The sequence below is a fragment of the Vicia villosa genome, unplaced genomic scaffold (assembly GCF_029867415.1).
Source record: "Vicia villosa cultivar HV-30 ecotype Madison, WI unplaced genomic scaffold, Vvil1.0 ctg.000470F_1_1, whole genome shotgun sequence".
Classification (NCBI taxonomy): domain Eukaryota; kingdom Viridiplantae; phylum Streptophyta; class Magnoliopsida; order Fabales; family Fabaceae; genus Vicia; species Vicia villosa.
Window position 1 is genome coordinate 962,663 of NW_026705227.1, and position 9,160 is coordinate 971,822.

A 9,160-nucleotide genomic window follows, 5' to 3' on the forward strand; every position below is an offset into this window, starting at 1 on the left:
TATTTCAGTGCAGTTCTAACTACACCGTATGTCTTCTTGGTCATGGTGCTCTCATGTTCTACTCTATTAATAATGTTTCTTTCTCAACCTTCCATATTCTACAATCATAAAAGAACGTGGATCGAGATCCAATTGATCTCATATGGTGTGTGAATATCAACACTCGGGTCAAACGACCCATGTCTACCTCTGGATATGGATAGTTACGTGGGACATCTTTCTTGGGCCACAACTCTTCACATAAGTTTGGACACATATCACAGACTCCCTAGTACACAAATAATGTCTTTCTCCCACCAACACTTTTCACATAATTCCGGACACCGCTCAGAGACTACAACCTTCATATGGACCATACTCCCATTATTGGTAACAAAATCTTAGGCATCCATAAAGAGCCTCGATATCCCCCAAAATTGTACATTGTTTGTTTCCATTGAAACCTAACATTCAAAACATATACCAACTAGGAGTATGGTTGTGTTTCCGAATAACTCAATACGATGGGATTTATATCACCCTAGGGTTTTCTCACCAAATGTATTATCTTTTTTTAACTTACTAAAAAATTATCAAGGCATCATCATGATTCATGATTTAACTATCTTAATCAGTTAGCCTATATGAATTTCAAATTAAATCCACCAAGGGTGGTAACCGCTTACGGGCAGAGAGTAACCAGTTATAGGTCGGTTAAAACTCAAAAATTTGCTAGTTTTTCATGTTTTCTCAAATCTGAATCCATTTAAGTCATGTACTAACATAAAGTGAACACTGACAACATATCACACAGCAGATGCATCATAATTTCACACGCATTCATAAAAATCAACAATCAATTCATGATTTGTAATCAAGAAAAGAAATAAATTCAACTTAGTATACCCCAACCTATCATGAATTTATATTAAATAATGAGTGGTATCTAGCTACACATCATTGCTACCCAAGTCACGAAAATATCATGTGATCTAACAAAACCTTTCGTGGTAATGTTTGTGTAAAAAATTACCCTTTTGCACTCATGTCTATATTGAACACAGGGCATAGACCATGTCACCCTTGTCCAATTCAATATTGGGCCCTTAGACATTTATTCTATTACGCGGGATGAGAAAGTTCTATCTAGGTCACTCATGTCCCTTAGCATGATTTGTGGAGTGCCCGTGAACTATGTTAACGGCCATCCAATTACGGTTAATATTTGATCAATAAAAAAAATACTCGACTCCTACATCTATATATGGTTCGTAGTGGATTCATGTCGAAGGGTTGTATACACCACTGTCTCCATGAGAATAACTTATGACACTTTGCATAAATTTCTATGTAGAATTCTCTTAGCGAGTCAATCCAGTATAAATATTACTCCTAATATTCATACCTATGTGAAGACTTGATTACTCTTTATCCATAATCCATGAGATCTGATCGTCAGTCTATCCATACAATAGTCTCAATGATTTAATATTTTCCCACTTCACAGTAAAGCACGACTAAAGATAATTTGAGAATACTGTCCTTATGTTTCATGGGATCTCATGATTATGTCGCACTTAACATTTCATTAAACAGAATAGCTATTCTAGGGACTTTATTATTTTGGAAAAACAAACATAATAAAGAAATGTCTTTTATTATTAATATATGATTTGATACAAGTACAAAAACTATTGGCATCTAGGGCTTACACCGTCAATCTCCCACTAGCACTAGATCCCATCAGGCATACACCTAATACCCATAGATCTAGTATGGCCATCATACTCTGAATATCTTCACATCTCATATATCTATTATCTCTCGAATGAGGTGATATTGCCTAAATATGCGACTTACTATATGTTTAAGTATGCGAAAATTTGTACTCGTGTAATGTGTATACTATTGTACTATGTTTCAATACCCGTATTAACCGTCTGAAGGGGATAATTATAGACTTATCTTGTTTGGATTGCTACATATTGAATATTTAAAATCATAGTATTTAAGTCAAAAAAATTAAATGACGTGGAATAAATTCATAAATTTCATTTCAAGGTAGATAACTAGCTGAATATTTTTAAATAATATTTGGATTGAAAAATCTTATTGAATGGAAAATAGAATAAAGTGTGGCAAGATGATAAATTTGAAAAAAACTAATATATAAAATTTACAATATTTAATAAAGGCCTATCAAGTGAATAGTTTAATTTAGTATGTACCTTTCATATAATAAACATCGTGTTAAAGTCCTTATATGAATTAATTTTCAAATAAATTTAGAGCATTCAACTTGTGTGGTCTATGTTTTATTTATATTCCACTAGTGTAGTCTATATTTTTCGTTCCCCTAATATTCTCTTCAAAGTAACTTTAATTAAAATAATATGTACATATTAGTTCACAAAATAATAATTACATGGTAAATTTTATTCACTATGGGACAAGCCTTAGTGATTTATTCAAAACATAATTGTGACAGGTAAATATACGCACTATAAAGTTATATATATAATTAAAAGTAAGAATTACCATCTCCAATCTATTTATCTCTCTTTTATATGAATATAGTTTATTCTCTCTCTCACTCTACTTAATTCAGAAATCACAAAATAGATTAGAAGATAAGTTGTCGAGTGAACGATAACTTAATGTTAAATATGGTGGTGGTGTAAATTGGGACTCTCTAGTCTCAATCATGCAATGCAATGATTATTCTAAGGTTGAAAGGAATTCGGGTAGTTTGGATTATGACCTCTTAGACTTAATTTTGCAGTGAGATGGACACTCGTTGGATGTAAGGAATTGTCGTGGTGTGGATTAGGACCTCCTGGACTCAATCTTGCAATTCCATGAACGTTTCTAGTTTTCAAGAAATCATGGTGGTGTGAATCTGGACCTCCTGGACTCAATCTTTCAATGCGATGAACATTCCCCGTTTGTAAGGAAACATGGTGGTGTGGATCTGGACCTTCTGGACTCAATCTTGCAATGTGATGAACATTCCTCGTTTGTAAGGAAAGATGGTGATGTGGATCGGGACCTCCTGGACTCAATTTTGCAATGTGATCGACACTCGTTGGATTTAAGGAATTGTCATGGTGTGGATTAGGACCTCCTGGACTCAATCTTGCAATTTCATGAACATTTCTAGTTTGCAAGAAATCATGGTGGTGTGAATCTGGACCTCCTGGACTCAATCTTTCAATGTGATGAACATTCCCCGTTGGTAAGGAAACATGGTGGTGTGGATCTGGACCTTCTGGACTCAATCTTGCAATGTGATGAACATTCCTCGTTTGTAAGGAAAGATGGTGATGTGGATCGGGACCTCCTGGACTCAATTTTGCAATGTGATGATCACTTTTTGGCTGTAAGGAATTGTCGTGGTGTGGATTAGGTCCTTCTGGACTCAATCTTGCAATGCGATGAACACTCCTCGTTTGTAAGGAAACTTGGTGATCAATATGATCCTTAATATCAATAAAGCGATGAGTTGCTTTGGAATTTCCCATCAACAATGCTAAAAGAGATACTTCGATAAGCATTATTGAAAAGAACATGTTTAGCAAATTTGCCATCGCTAAAATATTAAAGACTACAATGTTGATACACACAAACACACAAAATGTATTAGGAAAACATAATGAGAAAATATAAATTATATATATGAGCAACAGTTTTTTTGTTTGAACGGCATGCTAATTGCAAACATTAATTTGAATGTCTATAACAAGTAATTTTTACTCAACAACTTAATTATTGTTTTGAAAATAAAACTATTACTTTAAAATAGAACTATTTGTTATGTATTTGGCAAAAAATTATTAAGTATGAGTAATAAATTACTTAATTTCTCAACAATCACACTATTGTTGGGAAAACCTTCTTATTCAACAACAACAACTAGTTTTAGTGGTTGAAATTTGATTTGTTTTTTTTAATTATTTTACTATATTTAAGAAAGAGTTGTATCAACAACAAATTTTGTTGCTGGTAATAAAATAATTTTGGAAAAATCATAATATATATAGATTGATAAACGATATATAAAAAAATATTTTGAAATTTTCAATTTCAATCACCAGATGGGGCATTTCCTTATACTTTTGGAAAAATATATTACAATTAATTAAATATAGTAAAATATATTAAAACTAACTCCTTTACTCTTTTTAATAAATATAGTTGTATATAAAATAAACTTACATCTTATGTTTGGTGAACTATATGGACTAATTTTTTTGGCACTAAGTGTAAAAGAAACTTTAAATTCTAAAACCTAATTAGTTAAGATGGATTCATCTATTCTAAACAATTTAAATTCAATTTAGTTGTAGAGTTCTCAAGTTGCCCCTTCTCATTCAAAAATCCAGTGAGTTGTAGACAACCCGTTTCCCAAAATTACCTCTCGAAAGGTATAAACATCTTCTAATCCAAATGGCTTCTATCGTTAGCTCACTTTCTTAAAATAAATCTATGTAAGACTCCTCGAGTACATTTATTCCCAGAGATATATTCCTTTTCAAAGCTATCAACTCTTATGGTATATGTCTTTTTTATTTACCGCATTGGTAGTCCATGTATTTTGATCCCCTCATTCCTCTTAATATAAATTTTTATGACAAGCAAATATGGGATAGTTCATATAATAATAGATTACATGGAAAGTTATATTTACTACAGAGAGAATTGGTGATACTTTCAAAACGTAATTGTGACAAGTGAATATAAGAATTATCACTTTATATTTATTATTCAAAGTGTAATACCCCGAATAATATGCGTATAGAATGGTATTATTCGACATTTTATATCTGGTACTGAGTACAACCAAAAGTGTCTAGATGACATCCAATACATGTATGATAAAAGATACAATCATAGTACATATACAACATAAATCATGGAATAAAATACTAGAATAGGCTAGACAGCAAAAACAAAACAAAAAAATAGATAACAAGATCTTTAAATCCTTCATGTCATCTTTCCTTTTCATCAGTAATTCACCTAATTACCACAAATATTAAACATAGGGTGAGATATAACTATTTCAGTGCAGTTCTAACTACACCGTATGTCTTCTTGGTCATGGTGCTCTCATGTTCTACTCTATTAATAATGTTTCTTTCTCAACCTTCCATATTCTACAATCATAAAAGAACGTGGATCGAGATCCAATTGATCTCATATGGTGTGTGAATATCAACACTCGGGTCAAACGACCCATGTCTACCTCTGGATATGGATAGTTACGTGGGACATCTTTCTTGGGCCACAACTCTTCACATAAGTTTGGACACAGATCACAGACTCCCTAGTACACAAATAATGTCTTTCTCCCACCAACACTTTTCACATAATTCCGGACACCGCTCAGAGACTACAACCTTCATATGGACCATACTCCCATTATTGGTAACAAAATCTTAGGCATCCATAAAGAGCCTCGATATCCCCCAAAATTGTACATGGTTTGTTTCCATTGAAACCTAACATTCAAAACATATACCAACTAGGAGTATGGTTGTGTTTCCGAATAACTCAATACGATGGGATTTATATCACCCTAGGGTTTTCTCACCAAATGTATTATCTTTTTTTAACTTACTAAAAAATTATCAAGGCATCATCATGATTCATGATTTAACTATCTTAATCAGTTAGCCTATATGAATTTCAAATTAAATCCACCAAGGGTGGTAACCGCTTACGGGCAGAGAGTAACCAGTTATAGGTCGGTTAAAACTCAAAAATTTGCTAGTTTTTCATGTTTTCTCAAATCTGAATCCATTTAAGTCATGTACTAACATAAAGTGAACACTGACAACATATCACACAGCAGATGCATCATAATTTCGCACGCATTCATAAAAATCAACAATCAATTCATGATTTGTAATCAAGAAAAGAAATAAATTCAACTTAGTATACCCCAACCTATCATGAATTTATCTTAAATAATGAGTGGTATCTAGCTACACATCATTGCTACCCAAGTCACGAAAATATCATGTGATCTAACAAAACCTTTCGTGATAATGTTTGTGTAAAAAATTACCCTTTTGCACTCATGTCTATATTGAACACAGGGCATAGACCATGTCACCCTTGTCCAATTCAATATTGGGCCCTTAGACATTTATTCTATTACGCGGGATGAGAAAGTTCTATCTAGGTCACTCATGTCCCTTAGCATGATTTGTGGAGTGCCCGTGAACTATGTTAACGGCCATCCAATTACGGTTAATATTTGATCAATAAAAAAAATACTCGACTCCTACATCTATATATGGTTCGTAGTGGATTCATGTCGAAGGGTTGTATACACCACTGTCTCCATGAGAATAACTTATGACACTTTGCATAAATTTCTATGTAGAATTCTCTTAGCGAGTCAATCCAGTATAAATATTACTCCTAATATTCATACCTATGTGAAGACTTGATTACTCTTTATCCATAATCCATGAGATCTGATCGTCAGTCTATCCATACAATAGTCTCAATGATTTAATATTTTCCCACTTCACAGTAAAGCACGACTAGAGATAATTTGAGAATACTGTCCTTATGTTTCATGGGATCTCATGATTATGTCGCACTTAACATTTCATTAAACAGAATAGCTATTCTAGGGACTTTATTATTTTGGAAAAACAAACATAATAAAGAAATGTCTTTTATTATTAATATATGATTTGATACAAGTACAAAAACTATTGGCATCTAGGGCTTACACCGTCAATCTCCCACTAGCACTAGATCCCATCAGGCATACACCTAATACCCATAGATCTAGTATGGCCATCATACTCTGAATATCTTCACATCTCATATATCTATTATCTCTCGAATGAGGTGATATTGCCTAAATATGCGACTTACTATATGTTTAAGTATGCGAAAATTTGTACTCGTGTAATGTGTATACTATTGTACTATGTTTCAATACCCGTATTAACCGTCTGAAGGGGATAATTATAGACTTATCTTGTTTGGATTGCTACATATTGAATATTTAAAATCATAGTATTTAAGTCAAAAAAAATTAAATGACGTGGAATAAATTCATAAATTTCATTTCAAGGTAGATAACTAGCTGAATATTTTTAAATAATATTTGGATTAAAAAATCTTATTGAATGGAAAATAGAATAAAGTGTGGCAAGATGATAAATTTGAAAAAAATAATATATAAAATTTACAATATTTAATAAAGGCCTATCAAGTGACTAGTTTAATTTAGTATGTACCTTTCATATAATAAACATCGTGTTACAGTCCTTTTATGAATTAATTTTCAAAGAAATTTAGAGCATTCAACTTGTGTGGTCTATGTTTTATTTATATTCCACTAGTGTAGTCTATATTTTTCGTTCCCCTAATATTCTCTTCAAAGTAACTTTAATTAAAATAATATGTACATATTAGTTCACAAAATAATAATTACTTGGTAAATTTTATTCACTATGGGACAAGCCTTAGTGATTTATTCAAAACATAATTGTGACAGGTAAATATACGCACTATAAAGTTATATATATAATTAAAAGTAACAATTACCATCTCCAATCTATTTATCTCTCTTTTATATGAATATAGTTTATTCTCTCTCTCACTCTACTTAATTCAGAAATCACAAAATACATTAGAAGATAAGTTGTCGAGTGAACGATAACTTAATGTTAAATATGGTGGTGGTGTAAATTGGGACTCTCTAGTCTCAATCATGCAATGCAATGATTATTCTAAGGTTGAAAGGAATTCGGGTAGTTTGGATTATGACCTCTTAGACTTAATTTTGCAGTGAGATGGACACTCGTTGGATGTAAGGAATTGTCGTGGTGTGGATTAGGACCTCCTGGACTCAATCTTGCAATTCCATGAACGTTTCTAGTTTTCAAGAAATCATGGTGGTGTGAATCTGGACCTCCTGGACTCAATCTTTCAATGCGATGAACATTCCCCGTTTGTAAGGAAACATGGTGGTGTGGATCTGGACCTTCTGGACTCAATCTTGCAATGTGATGAACATTCCTCGTTTGTAAGGAAAGATGGTGATGTGGATCGGGACCTCCTGGACTCAATTTTGCAATGTGATGATCACTTTTTGGCTGTAAGGAATTGTCGTGGTGTGGATTAGGACCTCCTGGACTCAATCTTGCAATTTCATGAACATTTCTAGTTTGCAAGAAATCATGGTGGTGTGAATCTGGACCTCCTGGACTCAATCTTTCAATGTGATGAACATTCCCCGTTGGTAAGGAAACATGGTGGTGTGGATCTGGACCTTCTGGACTCAATCTTGCAATGTGATGAACATTCCTCGTTTGTAAGGAAAGATGGTGATGTGGATCGGGACCTCTTGGACTCAATTTTGCAATGTGATGATCACTTTTTGGCTGTAAGGAATTGTCGTGGTGTGGATTAGGTCCTTCTGGACTCAATCTTGCAATGCGATGAACACTCCTCGTTTGTAAGGAAACTTGGTGATCAATATGATCCTTAATATCAATAAAGCGATGAGTTGCTTTGGAATTTCCCATCAACAATGCTAAAAGAGATACTTCGATAAGCATTATTGAAAAGAACATGTTTAGCAAATTTGCCATCGCTAAAATATTAAAGACTACAATGTTGATACACACAAACACACAAAATGTATTAGGAAAACATAATGAGAAAATATAAATTATATATATGAGCAACAGTTTTTTTGTTTGAACGGCATGCTAATTGCAAACATTAATTTGAATGTCTATAACAAGTAATTTTTACTCAACAACTTAATTATTGTTTTGAAAATAAAACTATTACTTTAAAATAGAACTATTTGTTATGTATTTGGCAAAAAATTATTAAGTATGAGTAATAAATTACTTAATTTCTCAACAATCACACTATTGTTGGGAAAACCTTCTTATTCAACAACAACAACTAGTTTTAGTGGTTGAAATTTGATTTGTTTTTTTTAATTATTTTACTATATTTAAGAAAGAGTTGTATCAACAACAAATTTTGTTGCTGGTAATAAAATAATTTTGGAAAAATCATAATATATATAGATTGATAAACGATATATAAAAAAATATTTTGAAATTTTCAATTTCAATCACCATATGGGGCATTTCCTTATACTTTTGGAAAAATATATTACAATTAATTAAAT

At 32.4% G+C, this 9,160-nt stretch overlaps 2 protein-coding genes across 2 annotated transcripts; both read right to left on the reverse strand.

The window, feature by feature from the left end:
• Nucleotides 1-2,702: 2,702 nt before the first annotated feature.
• On the reverse strand, nt 2,703-3,566 carry LOC131628667 (uncharacterized). The gene has a single exon (XM_058899492.1). It carries the CDS (start codon nt 3,564-3,566, stop codon nt 2,703-2,705), a length of 864 nt encoding a protein of 287 aa, XP_058755475.1.
• A 4,173-nt stretch (nt 3,567-7,739) lies between these two features.
• On the reverse strand, nt 7,740-8,603 carry LOC131628668 (uncharacterized). Its single transcript, XM_058899493.1, has one exon. The coding sequence runs from the start codon at nt 8,601-8,603 to the stop codon at nt 7,740-7,742; it is 864 nt and encodes a 287-aa protein (XP_058755476.1).
• Nucleotides 8,604-9,160: the final 557 nt, after the last annotated feature.